Source organism: Ascidia mentula, chromosome 2 (assembly GCF_947561715.1).
Source record: "Ascidia mentula chromosome 2, kaAscMent1.1, whole genome shotgun sequence".
NCBI lineage: Eukaryota > Metazoa > Chordata > Ascidiacea > Phlebobranchia > Ascidiidae > Ascidia > Ascidia mentula.
The window spans coordinates 2,887,207-2,908,598 of record NC_138567.1 but is presented as its reverse complement, the minus strand read 5'-3'; the positions used below and the strand labels follow the sequence as shown (position 1 = coordinate 2,908,598).

At 36.3% G+C, this 21,392-nt stretch overlaps 2 protein-coding genes across 3 annotated transcripts; both read right to left on the bottom strand.

The window, feature by feature from the left end:
- Positions 1-874: 874 nt before the first annotated feature.
- Positions 875-21,339, bottom strand: LOC145889268 (uncharacterized). 2 transcript variants are annotated; one of them, XM_082980196.1, is made up of 5 exons: positions 21,105-21,339; positions 2,945-3,064; positions 2,488-2,595; positions 2,258-2,362; positions 875-1,737 (listed from the first exon to the last, which is right to left on the bottom strand). In XM_082980196.1, exons 1-5 carry the CDS (start codon positions 21,337-21,339, stop codon positions 980-982), a joined length of 1,326 nt encoding a protein of 441 aa, XP_082836322.1. In that variant the 3' UTR covers positions 875-979. The 2 variants fall into 2 exon arrangements, with proteins under 2 accessions (XP_082836322.1, XP_082836321.1); XM_082980195.1 differs by lacking the exons at positions 875-1,737; positions 2,258-2,362; positions 2,488-2,595; positions 2,945-3,064 and adding exons at positions 18,319-19,259; positions 19,750-19,857; positions 19,983-20,090; positions 20,664-20,783.
- On the bottom strand, positions 4,874-8,059 carry LOC145888865 (uncharacterized). Its single transcript, XM_082979734.1, has 9 exons — positions 7,970-8,059; positions 7,755-7,908; positions 7,517-7,673; positions 7,410-7,456; positions 7,076-7,182; positions 6,834-7,011; positions 5,941-6,024; positions 5,341-5,454; positions 4,874-5,052 (listed from the first exon to the last, which is right to left on the bottom strand). Exons 2-9 carry the CDS (start codon positions 7,888-7,890, stop codon positions 4,874-4,876), a joined length of 1,002 nt encoding a protein of 333 aa, XP_082835860.1. The 5' UTR covers positions 7,891-7,908; positions 7,970-8,059.
- Positions 21,340-21,392: the final 53 nt, after the last annotated feature.

Sequence of the window (21,392 nt, the reverse complement as noted above, 5' to 3'; positions counted from 1 at the left end):
GTACCCATGATGGAAATGCATTCTTTTAATCAACACGCATTCGTAGCGGAATCGACTATAGTAACCAGTTGTAATTTGGAACTATTGGTTGCATAGCATGCAGAAAAGTTTTGTCTTGCCCATGTGGAATGGTGGGTAAGGTTTATTTTGTCGTTTATCTGTCCTGGCAGTGTTAGGCACTCTCCTCTATTACCAGACGAGAAATAATCAAAAATTTGGCATGCAGCTTTTGTAACCATTATAAAGTGGACAATTAGAGGTAAACTATAACCTATTTACAACAATGCTTTAAAATGTGGCCTAGGTAAGTGACGTGTACAAAAATTACATCAAACTGCAGTATGAACCTTGTTTGTAAAGTGTCTCATTTGTACAAACTCCTAGCAGAACAGATACAAAGACATAATGTGCCACATTTGGTCCCTTGCAGGAGGTTAGCCATTGTATTGCATTACTTTGCACAGTTTTTAGCACTGTTTAAAGTTTTTTTTTATAATACCTATTGTTGGGTGCACCAAATACATGTGCTAAAAGCTAGTAATGTGAAATAAGCTAGTTAAAAACTATGGCACATTCGAATGACGTATTTATCAAACAGAATTACCCAATATATTGGTAAGTTTTTCATACTTGAATAGTTTTTTTGTGGGTGTTACGCACTTTCATTAAAGATAAAAGCAAACTCTTACCAGGACACTAATTTTCTTTGGCTAAAGTTGGTTTCTCTTTAAGCTGAAATATAATATTCTGCATTTTTACCTAAAACCTTGCATTCACTTTACCAAAGCTTAATCTTGAAGTCAACATAATTTACTTACTCTTTGTTATCAGCTACACATCACTAACGACATGAAAATAATAATCACAAAATTCATCAAGTGCATGGTAGCTACCTTCCATTTTCATGTAAATTATGTAAACAATGCATAATTCAAACATATTTAACAAAAACATACATTTTGTGTTTGTGATGTCATAATTATTTCCTTTGTGCAAGTTTTGATTCAACAACACTTAAATTGTTTTTACACCTTTCAATCCACTCCTTCCTTCTCTCTTCAGTTAAGTCTGTTGCCGTTCTGTAAGCTTGGATTGCTTTTTGATAAAAATCCACGCTTTCATTCAGTCGATTTGTTTTCTCATAAACATCACCAAGGTTGTTTAACAAATGTCCGAACACATGATACTTTGCTGAGTTTTCACCAAACTGTTTCTTCATCATTTCAAGTTTAATTGTTGATTCCCTCGACGAATAATCTCCGATTGAACCTTGACTCAATTCAATCCAGAGCAAACACAACACTTGCTTCTCACATCTGATATCTTCTTCCACGTTTTGAATATTTTGTATTTTGAGTCTCATCGTTTCCATCAGTGGGATCACATGATCACTAATTATTCGTTTGTTTTCAAGTTCTTGATTCCAATCCGATGTTTCCATCAAATCTCTGCATGTCCAACTCAAACCCCCAACACAATCCCCCACACCTTCCACCGCTTCATCTCCATCACGTTTGACATAAAGTTCAGTCGCAACATCGTAAAATAAAATCGCTTCCAAATATTTTTCCTCTCTACTCTTTTTATCTCCAGTTGTTTCCAAATCTTCCGCAGTTTCCCCACGACCTTCAAGTGACCTTGAAAGTTGGTTTCTTGTTTCATTTGCTTCAAAATATTTATGTTTTTCCAACAAATTCACGTAAGTTTGGATCAAAAACGTTGAATCGATGTTTTTATCTGAAATAAAAACAATTTATTTAATTTAAACATAAATAAATCCAACCTCCCGCCATCACATACCCTGGCGGTCTATTCAAAGTGTCAGTGTTTCGGGGGAATTTTGTTGGTGGCGCTAAAGAGTGGTAAACGTGTATTTTTTTTAAAAAGGGGACATATTGGAAAAATAAATTTAAGATTTCGTACTTTTAATGTTATACAATTTATTTGATTTGGTTTAGTAAAAAATCACAGAATATACACGTCAATGCCGTTATTTGTGATGTCATAAAACAACAAATGTGCTGTAAAACCTATGTATGTTTTTGTCACGATATATGTGATATTTGAAAGTCCTAAATGTTCTTTCTTTGAAGCATTTTACATTGCTTGCATTTCTGTTGAATGGTATTCCTACATTTCTCTTACATAACAACTTATTCATGTTTCAATACTAGTAATTTTCAAAAAGGGGTGCTAGCAGTTTGTTCCTGGGGGTTACCAACAACAGATACAGTTTTCTTCAAATTGTTTTTATTACCTGTTTGCTGCTGTTCCTGCATAACTTTTCCTGCATTTATCTGTTCATCACTTGAAAACTGATTATGGGTTACATCATAAGGGGTGGTTGGATGCTGTTCAGTGTCTTGAAAGTGATTAAACAAAAGTAAATCTAAGCTACACCCTTGGTGATGTTTTGTAACTTTAAAAAATATAACTTTGCATATGTGTTATGTAAATCAATGGGCTTGTAATAAACAACGAAATTACCTGTTTGTTGTATTGCTCTCTGGATAATATTCCCAGTATATACTTGTTGACTATTTAATAGTTCAGTGAACCTTGGGCTATAGGGAGTAGTTGCAGGCTCTTCAATACCTTGAATAGGTTTTATAAAAATATATTTTCATACTTTTGTCATGTTAGTGTTAAGCAAGTTGGTGATTTTGTGAAAAAAATACTTCCAAATAAACTTGAGAATGTATAACCTTATTTATTGGTGTTAAAAAGTTAATATAAGCCGCCTTCGAATTTAAGCCACATGTAAATGTCATAGGCAACCTTAGGTGCCCTACAACAATAATTGTCAACAAATCTGTCCATTGAAATTGTCAGGTACGCTGATAACTGTGTTTGATAAAACATACTGGTAAGGCAGAGCAAGTTAAACATGAATTTCATTGTTTGTCACATTTAATAATCAGTGTTTTTTTGCAAGAAAACTTACCGGAAAGTTGCATCAACACCATTGCAGCATCCGACTGCTTCGTAGAAATATCACTGCTTGTTTTGTATTCACTAAAGTTTGTTGGGTTATTGGCAATTTCAACATGGTTTGCACTGAATTCTGTATTTGGAAACAATATAAATGTTACATCATATCAATACAAAAAAGATGGTGAACAGGGAATAAAAACATCTTTCTATGTCAATACTCTTCGCATAGTTTTTGATATTATCAAATTTGCTAGGATGGACTGATGGCCTCATTGCATGACACTAAAAAGAGACATGAGAAAAAGGTGTTGCACCCATGAATTAACACAACCTACAATGGAACAGTACAATTTGCCTCTACAACATTTTACTTTTTCATGTCACAAAGTTGCAATGATTTCACTGCATATTTTTATACCATTTTGGAGAAAATTTCTTCCTTGCATTTCTGTGTGACTTTTGGCTAAAGCTTAATAATTTTAAGTTAATACCTGTTTGTAAAGTTTGCACCGTATTCCGATGTTGTTGTGTTGGGTTAGCGGTAATCAAAGAACCATTTCTGGGTGGGACACTGGTGACAGTATTATAAGAACTTCCACCATTACAGAAAGTAGAATCTACACAAAAAAGAAATTTATAACACTACAAATATGTATACAATGACATGTGGATAGAAGTAGTTTTTATAATTTAAGCTTTACCAAAAAATTAACTTGTAGATGAAGTGCTCTGATGAGGCTCGCAAAAAATATACATATCTAGCATGTGGTTTAAATTGGCGATAAGGAACTTGAAAGTTAAGGCTTTGAACAATGCAGATTATTTTCTTTATTGTTTAGGGGTTCTTTTTTTTATGCGTGTCATACATCCGGAGAAAAATTGTCGTGCGTGTTGAATAGTAAAAATGTCGTATCTGGTAACTAACGTATGAGAACGACCAGGCTTATTTCCATTATAGGATTCTTGTACTTAAATAAGTTTAAAATACAAAAATACATAAAATACATTGAAATAGCGACAAAACAAAAGAATAACCTGCATGTTGTAGCTGATATGTCTCATTAAATAGGTCCAATTGAACAAAAAACGGTACTTGTTTCATAACAAAGCAAGATGTTTGGCAACCATGCCACGTGTTTGGTAAATGGTTAGTTTTAAACATAACGCGCTTATTCGCTGAACGTTAAAGCAAGTGTTGGCTGGTGTTTACATGGATTTTGTTCAAAAATTTATTTGCGGTTGCATTTATTTAGCCATCTAAAGAGACAAAATTAATTTGGATGAGGATCCCAGCATAGCAAACGATGACCGCATTAAGTTTTCAACACTATATAACCATTCAGTTACATACTGATGTTTAATAGTGATTCAAAATACAAATTTCTCCCCAAATAATTATTTGCAGTTCGCAAATAAATGACTTCTACTGGCACCAATTTTTTTGAATTACTTTGCCACCAGCATCTATATGCTAATCATTGAAAAAAGAAAACTAGTAAGATCGATGTGAATGCTGCAAGATTGGCATGACCGATAATTGAGTTATTAAAGTAATTCAATTTATGGTCTTAAAGACAATGGCATTGGTCTGTTCATGTTACTGAATATCGGTAACTCAACATTGTTTCACGCCGCCCGTGTCGAAAACTTAGAATGACGAAAAAGGCAAAAATTTAGCCTTAATTGTTCATTTCTTCTACCACCTAGCCAAATTTCCCAGAATTTTTAAAATACCTGTTGTTGATGGAAGAAATTGCATAAGTTGTGGTTGCTGTGTTAAGTTGTTTGCAGTAAAGGCATCGTTTCCAGTCAAGAGATTTAAATTTCCGCCCACTGAAGTAAAACCTGCATTAAACATCAATAAAAAACAATTCAAATTTGAAATCGAGATGGATCTTACACTTCAGAAAAATTACATAGCTGTATTTGCAGACAAACTTCAATAAATGATACAAAATGTCCTTTCTGTACATATGGAAATGCAGCAATGTGAAATACCTGTTTGTGGTGGTAAAACATTACCATTAACTGAAGATTGATTTGCTGGAATGAAGTTTTTTGTAGCATTTCTGACAGAATTGTGGTTACTTTCAGGTTCACCAGTGTTCAAAGCAGTGTCTACATTTAAGAAGCAAATATTTAGAGGCAAAAGTACAAACAAACAAATATTTAGAGGCAAACTAACACTATACATTGATTATGATAAGAAATACGCTTACTAATATCAATGAAAATTATAAAAGTAATGCAACCACTTATGATAATTGAGTTGCAGAAAGTGACATTTTTTGATCGGCAGGCCTCATCCACATTAAACTACTACCCACAGTTTCCAGCTAAATGGACAGACTTACACGATTTAACAGTGTGCCAACTTCACAACAGTATTTTCAGCTTTTAAAATACCTGTTTGTTGCTTCTGTGGTATGGTTTGTGCACGTTGCTGTGCTGTAGTGACACGCAAAACATGACCATTGCCATTCCAAGGATGTTGAAGGCTTTCACCATTATTCAAGCAATCTAAACATTACAAGATCAAAAAAATATAATGGGAAAAACCTATACAGTGTCCATTTTTGGGGGCAATGCAAACTATTTTTTGGGCCCTATCAATCAATGTATAATATACATATACATTGATTGTATATAAATGTTAAAACTAAGCTTTGTAAAAGTCTAAATAAGAAATATATTTATAGATCTCAGTGAAGTGTGAACTGAAGATCCAAGGCACATTAATACAAACAAATTGCCAGACAACCACATTTATTTGCCATCATCAAAAACACTTGTTTAGTTCAGACTAAACATGCTTATTTTTTACATCGCCAAACAGAAGTCTTTGACGCAAGCAGTCCTACCTTACCATATAAAAGTATATACAAATGATTTCTGTGTTGTCTTAGGTGGATGTTGAAGCTATTGTGGGTTGCACAGTATTTTTGCAACTTGATATCAGTATGATCATACACTAGTCACGAAAATATGTGTTTATGTTGTTTGTACCTTCATAGTGTTGCTGATTGAGTCTGGTGGCTGCATGTTCTTCTTTTGCACCATCCGTGTTAACCTCAGCAGATGATGTGTTTCCTTAAATAAAATAAACACATCACAATTTTAAAAATTTCCATAATCTGACATTCTACACTAGTGATGCATGGAATCGTCCAAATTCGGTTCTGGTCCAAACCAAATATTCAGTTTTTGCGATAGTTTTCAAGTTGTATCAACGATTCTGTACCAGGCATGGGCACAACCATAATATTTCATTGAACACTATCGCTCCCATTTTTTAATTTTTTTGTGTGATGCACAACTACGCAGAAAAGATAAGATTTGTGCCCAAAATATTATCATCTTTCAAAGTATTGGAAATTATTAATACAGTTCACATGCTATTGTTGGTATCTCACAACGTTTTCATGAGCGTATAAGTTTGGTTTTGTCCAAATCAAAACAAATTATTCGACCAAAACTGAATCTTCATTAAAATTGCAGATTTGGCCGAACAAATTTGGCAAACCGAAGCTTCATTACATCACTACTCTACACCATAAACCAGTGATTTCCAACCTTTTTGTGGTTGTATACCACTTGGAAGGTAAAACAAAATTACAAAGTAACCTAGGGGATGAAATAACAAACATTTTTAGATCACTTGCGATTTTTTAAATTTGAACTATATCCACAAATTACGGAAAGGCGCTCACATACGACCTGAAATGCTTTTACGTACCACTAGTGGTACTACCGGTTGGGAAACACTAAACTAACTGAAGCTGTTAATAACATTGTACCAAAAAGTGTATTATGTTACACACTTACAAAACACTCTTATACAGAGATATTTAATACAAAGTGCTTTTTTATCAATATTAAAAAAAAACAATCTTACATACCTGAAACTTCCTCAGTATTCATACAATGAGCACCTAAACACTGTAATATTGTGGCCATTGCTTTATAGGCAGAATTAGGGGGCATAGATTGAAGTGTATCTGCCACAAAAATGCCAAAGTTTGAAAAGTTATAAGTTTTTGATTCCTTTGAATGTGTATTGTTGTGATCAAAGTTTTCCTGGCAAAAGGGCAAATAGTTAATTAATAAAACACATACATGCAATAAAGCAAAATTTTGTTACCTGCGAATCTGAGGGTGACAGTTTTCGTTTCTTACAAAGCGATGAGGAGTTTGTAGTTGTTGATTTACACGAAACATCTTCCTCTTCCATTTCAGTTCTATGAGATTCTACAAAATATTTTAAAATTAAATAAATTATCTTTAATATTATAAGCAGGGTGTTGCTTTGTAATTGCGATTGAACATGGAGTGAAAAATTATCATGTGCATCGCACAGCAAAAATATTGAAGTCTGGTGACTGATTTTTTAAATCTCGCTCGGACTTTTCAGGAAAAAGTGGCTGATATAGCTATAGGCTGCAAAACCTGTAAACCTAACACATAATATAACATACCCTTTTCAGGAAATTCAGTTGTGTCTGAATCAGGGTTGTCAACAATACTGTAAACAGACATAATTTTATACACTCACAAAACATAATAGAATTTTAAAATAGCTTACATCGGTAGTCGTAAATGACCCTGTAAGAACTGTAGATCCGTGTAGTACTTCCAAACTCTTGTTTTACCTTTAGCACTTTTTTTATTTCTATCCATAGCTTTTTTTACTTTTGAAAATCGATCACGCAGACTTTTCCACCTTTCCTTGCAGTCATCCACTGAATATTTTTTAAAAAATTAACATCTTGCATAATTGTTGGGAACACAAAAGCAGTAACCAATGTAACAAAAGAATTAACCTGGTTGATGCGTTTTTTGACTAATTCGTAGCCATACATTTTCTTTGAATTCCTTATCTTTGTAATCTTTGTGTTTAGAATCATACAAGCATGGCTCACGGCGAACCATTGGTATTAATACCTTAGCAAGCTCCATTATAAACAACTTTGGGGTCTAAACAAAAATTTTGTTATTTGAAATACTGTAAACTATAAATTAAGCAATCCACTCAAACCACAAATTCACGCTGCTAGCAATTGTATCAATCCTCAATGGTATTTATGCAGATTGAACACACTTTACATGTTTCATCGCACAGAGGAACTGAAACTTTCCATCGTAAAACCTCACGAGCTTTGGTTGACGTCAGACAAATGTTTGTGTAAGGCTGACAGAAAATCTTAGGTAAAACAGCTAAACGGTAAACACAAGAATGTCGCGAAAAAGAGGAAGTCTTTGCTTGATTGGCATGATCACCATTAGATATTTGTCACATATTAATTGAGAACAGTTAAATGTATATTATGGAAATGTCCGGAATATTTTCGCCATTTTTTGTTGTTGTAACCTTCCAGTGTTTTATTGTTGTACCTTATTTGTTGCCTTATTTCGCAATCGAACGTCTGGCGCCATGTTTTCTTCTTCACAAGGTTGACTTCTGACGCCACACAAACCAACCAACGGGAATGACGTCGCAGTGCCTTTTCCTGGAAAACTGTTTTACACGTGATCCCGTGGCAATTGTTCACTGGACGTGGAGAATACATTCCTTACCGGTGGTTTTCTAATTTTGTATAAAAGACCAACATTTTTGATGCCGAAACATTTTTTTGCTGACTGTACTTATTAAAGTTTCATGCAAAATAAAAACGATTAGAGTCAACAACATATTTTTATTCCGACAACATATTGCTGTCAACAAAATTTTGCCGATCAATGTGATTCTTTTTTATCAATGACTTACGTAACAATATTGTATTGTGTTGCAAAGAAAGGAAAATGGCATCAGCACTGCGTGCAGTCAAATACAAACACCTATAAATGATGTCAGGTCAGACAGCGTTCTTCGCCCGCTGCTTCGTCACGCCCCGCCTACACCAAAAGAAGCTGAAGCAAAGGTCGTGTCTTTTTGTATTTCTTCCTGCTATTACCCAATGGTACGTCGCGTCGAACGTCAAGTGTTACTCGGCAATTAAACTTGCGGGATTGGAGTTTACTTCTTGCTGCTGGATTGTACAAGTCTTGCGAAAAATTCGTGGCACAAAACAACAGAAGCGCCCAAATCTATGTACCCACAAACGTTACAGATAGCATTATTTTCGTGGCCTTTTACAATTACCCATATATGTCACATTAAGTTATATACGTAAGTGTAGACTCTTATACGCCAGGCCTACAAGGGCTAAGGCTAGTAACGGATATATTTCGTCAAAACGTACCGCCCCGCCCTATTCAACAATTCCTAACCACGGTATATCAAGGTCACAACAACCACAATGTTGTATTCTAACAACCACAATGTTGTTTACTTTTGTGAATTAGTTCTTCATTTTCACAATTTATCAAATGCCTTTTTGCATTAAGGTGTAAATACAACAATTTCATTCAGTCACAATGAGCACCTCATACTCTCACGTTGCGAAATGCGAACGAAAATGAATAGAACTTAGCAACAACCACAACAATGATTTTACAAATGGATTATTACGCACAGTGACCATTGTTGCATCGCAGTCAAGGAGGTGCAGTGATAGTCTGGAGATGTAACAGTCGGCAATGCATTAGCTCAAGGAATATGGTTTGGAATGGTTTGATTTATGGCAGTGTTTCCCAACCGGTGGTACGCGCACTACTAGTGGTATGCGACGGCATTCCAGGTGGTACGCGACAACCTTTCCGTATTTAGCGGATATAGTTTGAATTTAAAAAAACCGTAAGGGATCACTTAATGTTTGTTACGTCATCCCCTAGGTTACTTTCTCAATTAGGTGATACGCGTCGTCGAAGTTGTTTACCTCCATGTGGCACGCAACCACAAAAAGGTTGGGAATCACTGATTTACGGTGAAAAGCAAACGTCTTGGAAAAAGAAGTTGCAGCAATCTACACCTGTCCAAAGTTATTTTATACTACTCATGAAATTTTGGAAACACTTGAATAAGGACTTGACCTGGAAAGTTTTTCCATTCACTTTTGACAAATTGAACTTCCAGTTATGAGTGGCCAAATACACTGAGCGGGTAAAACCCATCTACAAACAAGCAGAACATTACAAACTTTAGTGAAAAGAATCTTGCAAACACGAGACCTCAAAACATCTAAAAATAATAAAAAATAACGGAAGAGCACATAACCGACGACCCCGTGTGATGTACTGCACCCCAGTACGTCACGTGATCAATGTGTTTACTCAACGTCGGTAGACTTGGTTGGTCGCTAAATTACACAAACCATGAAACAACGCGTCAAACGCCATGCGTTTGGATTACAGCCTCGCATACGTTTGTATCGACTCGCTCCTGCCGCTGACATTTACGAAATGAAGCGCACCGAACAAAAAGCGGAAAGTGTTTACTTACCATGGGTTTCGGCATTGTAAGGTCTGTCGGCACGTCCTGTGGTAAACCGTGATCTGAACCTAAAATAAAAACACACTTTGCATATATTTATACATAATGCCGCAAATTCCTTCCCAGTACCCTCATCAATAAATTCAAAAAAATAGGAGATGAAAGTTTGGCCTCTTTGTCGTGAGGTTCATGCGAAACTGATATTTGCGACACGAAGTCGCGCTCTTGACGCTTAGCGCTCTGTGTCTTGTGTTTGGCGAAAACCGCAAAAAGAATGCCGACCTGCGCTGTGGCGGTGCATATATACCTGCCTGCTTTCGATGCGAACCAAAACTATCCAACGGCGTGTTGTGAGTGTAGATGAAATAACTTAAATTAAGTTGTTATCACCAGGATATTTATTGTTAATATACAAGCGAGGTGTTGTAACGTTCTGCATCAAATAGCAGACATTTCATTGTTGCGGTCGTCGGGTTGTAACGCATTAGCAAGTTGACGAAATAACAATAGGGAAACACTTGTTGAAATGCTTTGCGATTTGTAACTGCGCCACTACTGGTAGATTGTTTGAATGTGGATTACAGCAGCGAATTAGATACGGAGTTGCTTTCAGCACATGTTTTGAATTCATAGTTAGATTGTGGTATAGAATTGTAATTGAGCCCTGCATGTTGGACCAGAACCCAAAAACGTTTCAGTAATGTGTCTTTCGACGCTTGACGCGAATTTGCTAACTGGCGGATTTCGCCGCATCGCGTATTCGATACAAACCGAAAAAGGGAATCCGGGCTGAGTCGCTTGGTATATAATGGGTGCCGGTTAAGGATATGCTACTACAGAACTGTAGCAGTTTAAGAACGTGTTTTATTTGAGCAGACGAAACAAAGCAACTTTAGGAGTCGCTAATTGTAAAATTTGTTTATTGTGTGTTCGTTGACATAAAGTTCTCCACAAGAAGGCAGCAGATTTTTCAGTTTTATTGTATGTTGTAGGAAGTCGTTTCGAAGCGAACTGTTGGAGTTGAATAGTACCCTTAATGACGTCACGATCAAACTAGCGCTTTGCTCTTCGCTGTTGGATGATTTTAACACACCCTGCGCATGTGTTAAAGAGTACGAAATTAATGACGCGAATATGAGAGAATGAAATAGGTTTGTGGTATTTGAAGGCAATTATTGCCAGTCGGACGTTTCGCTTTGGCCACTAATTCTACGAACGGTTTAGGATACAAGAATATTGTAAGGGGGTTGGCTATTTAAGTCACGTGGTTTACGAGGGCTTGTTTCTATTGTTTGTTTATTCTTTTCCTGGAGGTCGAATAATGCAGAATTATTCCCATTAAGTTATGCCAAGTCACGGAATTTTCAAAATCACGGAGCACGAAACTTTTTACCTTTTAATAGCCAGCTTTGAGTGATTTCTTTCAGATTCAACAAGTAAAACTTTGGCTTTTTTCAGGTTCTTAAACCGCTGTGTAACAACAAAGCTTTAATATGCCTGTATGCACAAACTACGTTGCTCGCGGTCAAGAAATCTATCTGGTTGTGGACATCAGAGACGAACGTGGAAGTCTGGTCTTCAGATACGAGGAGTTGCGCGCCTTCGTCGAACTTACAACATACGCTGGGAATCCCCTTGCACACCCAGAATCTGATATGGACACTGACGATGATGGCTAACATGGCAACAGCTCCTCCACTAAACCAACAAAATCCATAAACAAACTTTGTCAACAGTTCTTCAGCTTTTTACTCGTAATCACCATTGTAAAACTGTAACGTTAACCGAAAAGTTGTGCTCTTCGATGTAAATTTATTATACGCAAGCTCTTTGTACCTTTTTTATTCGAATCTGGTTATACTTTTGAAGCACTTCAACTTCGCCCCGATGTTGAATTGATTTTTTTACGATAAAAGTGGCTTGAAGTAACTTTATCTACGAACCCATTGTAACTGGTGTCCTTAAAATTCCTTACATTTTGTTTTTCATTACTATACCGTGCATGGTGGACCATTTTCCGCATGATGTCGCTGCTGCATTGAAATGGAGCTGGTACGCCGAACCAGCGTTTTCGGACATGTTTGTTGTAAATACTGTTTAAACTATAATAGTCAACAATGCAGCGCACAAAGTTATTTTGAAAACTAGCATCCCCCATTCACCGTATATATCAACATGAAAGTGTCGTAGTTCACCGTCTTCCAACATATCCTGAAAAACAACATAACGACATTAAAACTTTATTGTTCGTTTGATTCATTATTGTTGTGACATAACCCTGAGGAAGTCTCACCGGATGGTGGACGAAACGTTGTTGACAATGAAAATCTCTCGTAACTTAGGTGCCAAAAGAACAATTCATATTACTTTATGTAAAAATTATTTGTTGGTTGACCCATACTGTTTCAATTCATACATTTTTTTATGGTAGTGCTGCGCCAGTAACCATGGTGATCAAGCAGTATCTGTAAAATTTAAATTCAAATAGTTTATGTTTCAGAGTGCGTGCGCCTGTCTAAATGCTTACGAAGCCAAATCTGTGTAAGCTTCCACGTGCAAAGATTCATGCAGTGCTTTTACAGGCTTGACATCTGGGCTTATCTGTCACGTCGAAGAAGTTTTTCATGCTTTCGCAACACATGGTCGCCACACTGCGTAGTTCCTTACAGGGCAATCACAGCCCAGTAGGAGGCTCGATATCAGACCGACACAAAACACTGTTGTTCCCATATGCATGGCAGATTTTATCGAAGTTTATCGGTAACTTTTTAAATCCACCTCCCAACATGAACGTCCGGAGGTCAACAAAACTTACATGATTTAACAGTGTCCCAACTTCACAATACTATTTTCAACTTTTAAGATACCTGTTTGTTGCTTCTGTGGTTTGTGCACATTGCTGTGCTGTAGTGATATGCAAAACATGACCATTGTCATTATTCCAAGAATGTTGAATGCTTTCAATAATTTCATACCACCTGGAATGCCGCCGCGTGCCACCGGTTGGGAAACACTGCTATAAACTATAACTGAAGCTGTTAATAATATTGCAGCAAAAAGTGTTTATGTTACACACTTACAAAACACTCTTATACAGAGATATTTGATACAAAGTGCTTCTTTATCAAAATTAAAAAAAAACAATCTTAGGTACCTTAAACTTCATCAGTATTCATACATTGAGCCCCTAAACACTGTAATATTGCGGCCATTGCTTTATAAGAAGAACTAACGGGCATAGATGCAAGTGTATCTGCCACAAAATTGCCAAAGTTTAAAAAATTTTGAGATTGTGACTGAGTTTTTAATTCCTTTAAATGTGTATTGTTGTGGACAATGCGTTCCTGGCAAAGGGCAAATTGAGTTGATTAATAACATACATACATGAAATTAAAGCAAAATGTTGTTACCTAAGACACGGAGGGTGACAGTTTTCGTTTCTTGCAAGGCGATGAGGAGTTTGTAGTTGTTGATGTACACGAAATATCTGCCTCTTCCATTTCAGTTCTATGAAAAAGAAAAAATCTCGAAGTCTGTTGACTAACGCATGCGAAAGGCCTGACATATTTTTCAACCAAAATGTTAAGCTTCTTAAATAAACGCTTTCCCTGGTTCTCAGGACGCTGCATTCACGGCTAACCACAAGTCTGTTCCAGCACAACCGTATAGATAAAATCTTGTTCACAAAAACTTTAAAAATACCACAGTAGAATCACAACCTGCAAAAACGTCTCTCGGTTTCTCTTAGCGTCTCGTGTTAGTCCGGTTTTATCTTTTATCTCGCCAGTCATTGGCCCAACGGTGTCACGTGAGAGGAAGCGAGCGCTGCGATATAAAATCAACGTGCGGTGACTGGTGCGTTCGAGACAATTCGTGAATAAAAATATAAATTGACACAAAACATTTAACTAAGCAGGTGGAAGGTGAAAAAACAAAAGGTAAAAAAGAACGTGGCGCAAATGAATACGTGACACAACGAAAGCGTGAAACTTGGAAAGGAAACGCCAACAAGTGATCGCAAGTTCTTTTGCGCTACAAGAACGTTTGATAAAAGTAGACTATAAATAATAATACTACTATTTATTACACGTTTCTTGTATTTAAACATAGTATATTTCTTCATAATAGTCCTACATAAGTTTAGAATACATGTTAAATTAAAAACAGACAAAAAAGTAGCTTGCTATTTCTCTTCAGATTGAATAAAAAACGGTATTAGTTTCATAAGAGGGCAATGTTCGGTCACAATACCGTGTGTTCGTTAACAATGCTCCATGTTTGGAAACAATGGTCAGTTTAAGCATATTGGTGCTAAACCTTCAAAAAAATTCAAACTGAGAAGATCGGTGTTGAAGAAGCAGGATTTGTATAACGGATATGTTAGGCTCCATAAATTCACAATTATTGTGTAGAAGATACAGTAGTAGTTTAATTTATGGACTTTGGTTAATAACAATAGAGTTGGCATGTTTGTGGTACTGCATACCGGTAGCGCGGTAACTAAACACTTCTTTACACCGCCTGTGTCGAACAGTGGCGTCAAATTTTGAACACTTAGAATGGTGAAAAAGGCAAAAATCGATGCCAGAATCAAACAAATTAATGTTAATATTCAACCATCGTTGCATAATATAATGCAGTAGGCTAATGTTCCAGCAACTTTTCCTGGAAAGTCGGAGTGAGATTTGAATGGCGTGATTGCCCACTGCACAGGTTTCCCTACGTATATGTGAAGGTTGCCTGAAAAGTTGTGCGCTTGCACATCAGTGTACTTTGGCCACAATATACCCCGTGAAACCACTGAGAGCTCAGTTGGTAGAGCGTTGGGCTTGGTTAGCCCAGGGTCGCGAGTTTAAACCTCACCGAGAGCTTGATTTATCACGCATTGACAGGATTGGTTGGGGTTTTTGATTATTTATGTGCATTTTGCAGGTTTACACACAGCGGTATACTGATGCCTCTTGCTGGAAGACGAGGGTTTTTAAAACAATGTATGTTTGATAGCTCAGTAGGCTATAGACCGCGGTTCTTCGCTGATTTTTCTCAGGGTTAAAAAAACGTAGCAGCGAAAAACTGCAATAATTCTGTGCCTGGCATGTTTCTGAAAAGCTAACACAACTTCTTGCAGATTTAGTTTGAATTTTCGTTACAAAGAGGCATAACTTCGTCTACGGTGATTACGACAGGATGCTTTCGATCAACACTAAGACTGAGTGTCAAAGATAATAAACAAAAGCCTTTTCCGTAATGTTTTCGGCCAAAATCCTGTCGCAGAATGAACAAAGATTACATCACAATGGGTTCCGCGCGCTGCCTAACTTTTTTTCGCGAGCTTCTTAACCCATGATGACGTTTCAACGCTGAGGACATAACACTGAAATAAGACGGTTGCAATCGTAATGTATATCTCAGATCATGGCAAACTTGTGACCCACAGCGAAGACTATGCCTGGTTCGTTTTTTTTTAATTTGTCGCGCCAGGGCTTAGTATAAATTATTGTCATTCGGAAAATTCTCCATGCTGCAGTTGAATGTTTTTTTATTGTTTTTCGGTTACAGTGTTTAAATTTTCATTAAATAATGTAGTTGGGTTTATTCATTAAACTGCATTCTTTTGTTTCTCTTGTGCGGTCTGTTGGCCTACCTGTCGATTTTTCGATTATTTTTGGCCGCGAGTCGATAATTCTACACACTTGCATACGCCAGGAGTTAACTTCGTGACGTTTCAATAGTTGGTTACCCTGGTACGACGTAGGATTTAGCGCTTTCGTCTAAAGTCTCCAAAAAATATAGACAAGCTACAGTCGACACAATTCGCCGAATATACTAGTTGTCACCTAAACTGATGCCTGTTCTGATTGGAACGCTTTCCAAATTACCTTTAAAATACGAATGCTTATAATTTGAAAACTACGAACAGCGAGCATTAAACATTGACAATTCAGAGAATATTTTGTCATTGGTGGCAATGTTACAGAAGAAATTGAACAGGGCGAAAGTCGTGTTTTACAAAAATCTACAACCACTAAGACGCGGAACATACAAAAAATTACTTTGGAATGCAAAACCCAGGCAAGTGCAGATGCAGCAAAACTTTATGATTAAACGTCATTTTGTGTTAAATTGTGCAATTTGATTAGTTCGCGTATACAGGCGCATTTGGTATTTTGGGTTGATCACTTCGCTCACTCCGACATATCGGCTAATCTCTGACATAGGCTATGTGCAAATCGGCTTTGAGTTTTGATTTCACATCGACATTTTTTTTAATCCTGTCGAATTCATTATTTTATGTAATCTCAATAACCGTTTATATATCGATGGCCGTAAGCCACAGAAGGAATATAGAGAACTGAGCGAAAAGGCCCAAGTTACGCGCTCTGTAAGAAAAACCGTGGGGAGAAGGCTGCATTGAGTGCTTACGCGTAGTTATCTATGTGTTGTCGTTTGTTTTTGCGCTAATTAAAAGTTTGTAAAGGTAGCCCGTGCGGGTGATTTTTTTTCAAAGTCATAGGAGTCAGATACACGGCGTGTTTTCTCTCTGCAAACCCGGGTCCCTGCACAGAAAATTACTCATCCGTAACATAAACAGTGACGTCATGAGCCATTGTGGTTTAGTGACGTTTGCAGTTGTAAAACAAGAACGTGCAACTGTTTTACAAAAAGACAAACTTGTCACACCAGAATTGTCACTGCAAATCAAGTTTTACTGTGCTGCGTTTTGGCCATTTATTGTTGTGCAAATTATACCTTTGTAAAATAAATTGACTTCAATTAAGGAATTGTAGCAAGGACCAGTAGTAGAAATAGAAACATGAAAATTTCTCCTCACTCTCACCCAAGCGAATTTCACCAACTCTGCACTGCTGTCATCTCAAATGTATGCTCGATTTATCGTACTGATTCAATGCACAATATATTCACCAAAAAAGTCTCAGATGTGTATTAAGTTTTTTGAAAGGTTTCAGGACTTTCTGGTGCAAACTGCAAATATGGTGCTGGATGTCAAAATCCCCAAATGAGAAAATTGGCTTGTTAGAACGTAAACACTGGAACTTACTAGAATATAGATGACCATGTCCTCAAACCGTTGTCAGGTATTTGTTTAACCAACACAACCAAGATTTGTTTTAATTAGTCAGAAGCAAAAGGCCTCTGATTGATATCAGTAGATTTATTACAAAAATCTTCAACAGATTCCCATTCCAAAAAGTTGGGTTGATGTGCAGTACCCATGATGGAAATGCATTCTTTTAATCAACATGCATTCGTAGCGGAATCGACTATAGTAACCAGTTGTAATTTGAACTATTGGTTGCATAGCATGCAGAAAAGTTTTTTACCTTGCACATGTGGAATGGTTGGTGAGGTTATTCTGCCCTGAAAGGGTTGGGCACGCTTTTCTATTACCAGACGGGAAATAATCAAAAATTTGGCATGCAGCTTTTGTAACCATTATAAAGCGGACAATTAGAGGTAAACTATAACCTATTTACAACAATGCTTTAAAATGTGGCCTAGGTAAGTGAAGTGTACAAAAATTACATCAAACTGCAGTATAAACCTTGTTTGTAAAGTGTCTCATTTGTACAAACTCCTAGCAAAGACATAATGTGCCACATTTGGTCCTTTGCAGGAGGTTAGCCATTGTATTACTTTGCACAGTTTTTAGCACTGTTTGAAGTTTTTTTTTATAATACCTATTATTGGGTGCACCAAATGCATGTACTAAAAGCTAGTAATGTGAAATAAGCTACTTAAAAACTATGGCACATTCGAATGACGTATTTATCAAACAGAATTACCCAATATATTGGTAAGTTTTTCATACTTGAATATATTTTTTTTATGGTGTTACGCACTTTCATTGAAGATAAAAGCAAACTCTTACCAGGACACTAATTTTCTTTCGCTAAAGTTGGTTTCTTTTTTAAGCTGAAATATAATATTCTGCATTTTTACCTAAAACCTTGCATTGAATTTACCAAAGCTTAGTCTTGAAGTCAACATCACTTACTTACTCTTTATTATCAGCTACAAATCACTAACGACATGAAAATAATAATCACAAAATTCATTAAGTGCATGGTAGCTAACTTCCATTTTGATACAAATTACGTAAACAATGCATAATTCAAACATATTTAACAAAAACACATTTTGTGTTTGTGATGTCATAATTATTTCCTTTGTGCAAGTTTTGATTCAACTTCACTTAAATTGTTTTCACTTTTTTCAATCAACTCCTCCCTTCTCTCTTCAGTTATGTCTGTTGCCGTTCTGTAAGCTTGGATTGCTTTTTGACAAAAATCCACGCTTTCATTCAGTCGATTTGTTTCCATGCAAACTTCACCAAGGTTGTTTAACAAATGTCCGAACACTTCATGCTTTGCTGAGTTTTCACCAAACTGTTTCCTCATCATTTCAAGGCCACGTTTAATTGTTGATTCTCTCGACGAATAATCTTCGATTGAAAGTTGACTCACTTCAATCCCGTGCAAACACAACACTTGACTTAGACATCTGATATCTTCTTCCACGTTTTGAATATTTTGTATTTTGAGTCTCATCATTTCCATGAGTGGGATCACATGATCACTAATTATTCGTTTGTTTTCAAGTTCTTGATTCGAATCCGATGTTTCCATCAAACCTCTGCATGTCAATCTCAAACCCCAAACACATCCCCTCACACAATCCTTCACACCTTCCACCGCTTCATCTCCATCACGTTTGACATAAAGTTCAGACGCAACATCGTAAAATAAAATCGATTCCAAATATTTTCCCTCTCTTCTCTTTTCACGTCCAGTTGTTTCCAGATCTTCCGCAGTTTCCCCAAGACCTTCAAGTGACCTTGAAAGTTGGTTTCTTGTTTCATTTGCTTCAGAATATTTATGTTTTTCCAACAAATTCACGTAAGTTTGGATCAAAAAATTTGTATCGATGTTTTCATCTGAAATAAAAACAATTTATTTAATTTAAACATAAATAAACCCAACCTCCCGCCATCACATACCCTGGCGGTCTATTCAAAGTGTCAGTGTTTCGGGGGAAATTTTTTTGGTGGCGCCAAAGAGTGGTAAACGTGTATTTTTTTTGAAAAGGGGACAAATTGGAAAAATAAATTTAAGATTTCGTACTTTTAATGTTTTACAATTCATAAGAAAAGGGATTTTGATGATGTTTAGTAAAAAATCACAGAATATACACGTCAATGCCGTTATTTGTAGTCATAAAACGAAATGTTGTATCCACTGTATAATCAACAGCTTTCTTCGAAGCATTTTACATTGCTTGCATTTCTGTTAAATGGTGTTCCTACATTCCTCTTGCATAACAACTTATTCATGTTTCAATACTAGTAGTTGTCAAAAAGGGGGTGATAGCAGTCTGTTCCTAGGTATTACCAACAACAGATAGTTTTTTCAAATTGTTTTTATTACCTGTTTGCTGCTGTCGTCCCTGCATAACTTTTCCTGCATTTATCTGTTCATCACTTGAAAAAGGATCATGGGTTACATCATAAGGGGTGGTTGGATGCTGTTCAGTGCCTTGAAAGTGATTAAACAAAAATAAATCTAAGCTACACCCTTGGTGATGTTTTGTAATTTTAAAAAATATAACTTTGCATATGTGTTATGTAAATCAATGGGCTTGTAATAAACAATGAAATTACCTGTTTGTTGTATTGCTCCCTGGATAATATTCCCAGTATATACTTGTTGACTATTTAATAGTTCAGTGAACCTTGGGCTATAGGGAGTAGTTGCAGGCTCTTCAATACCTTGAATAGGTTTTACAAAAATATATTTTCATACTTTTGTCATGTTAGTGTTAAGCAAGTAGGTGATTTTTGAAAAAACTAGTCCAAATGAACTTGAGAATGCACAACCTTATTTATTCAATTGTGACGGTGTTCAAAAGTTAATATAAGCCGCCTTCGAATTTAAGCCACATGTAAATGTCATAGGCAACCTTAGGTGCCCTATAACAATAATTGTCAACAAATCCGTCCATTGAAATTGTCGGGTACGCTGATAACTGTGTTTGATAAAAAGTACTGGTAAGGCAGAGCAAGTTAAACATGAATTTTATTGAAACTCAGAGCCACAGCCACCCTCGAATATAAGCTGCCCTCGATTGAAAGCCGCAGAAACAGTAGGTTAAAAAACTTTACAAGCTGTGGCTTACAATCAAGTAAATACAGTACAAGACTTTACAGATTTTCAAAAAAAATGGAAAGATTTAGGCCTAGGTAGGGTCACATAGCGATTCATGTGCAAAAAAAACAAAGAAACAAAAGAACGTTAAATTTTGTCACATTTACTAATCAGTGTTTGTTTGCAAGAAAACTTACCGGAAAGTTGCATCAACACCATTGCAGCATCCGACTGCCTTGTATAAATATCACTGCTTGTTTTGTATTCACCAAAGCTTGTTGGGTTATTGGCAATTTCAACATGGTTTGCACTGAAATCTGTATTTGGAAACACAATAAATGTTACATCATATCAATATAAAAAAAGATGGTGAACAGGGACTAAAAACTTCTTTCTATGTCAATACTCTTCGCTTAGTTTTTGATATTAACAAATTTGCTAGGATGGACTGATGGCCTCATTGCATGACACTAAAAAGAGACATGAGAAAAAGGTGTTGCACAAATGAATTAACATTTTTTTCGTGTCACAAAGTTGCAATAAATTCACTGCATACTTTTATACCATTTTGGAGAAAATTTATTCCTTGCATTTCTGTGTGACTTTTTGCTTTAAGCTTATTAATTTCAAGTTAATACCTGTTTGCATGGGCGTATCCAGGGGGGGGTCCGAGGGGTCCGGACCCCCCCCTTTTGTGAAATATTTTGGTCTTTTTTGATAACTAAACAAATACCACTGTATTTTTTTGTCAAAATCCGCGTGAAAACCAGAAATTTTCTTTGACGTTGACCTAAAAACCGCATCGTGTTGCATTCGCCATTGTTTCCAAACAGGGAGCATTGTTACCGAACACTTGGCATTGTTACCAAACATGTTGCATTGTTACGAAACAAGTGACATTTTTCGTCAGTTCACGGACGAAACGT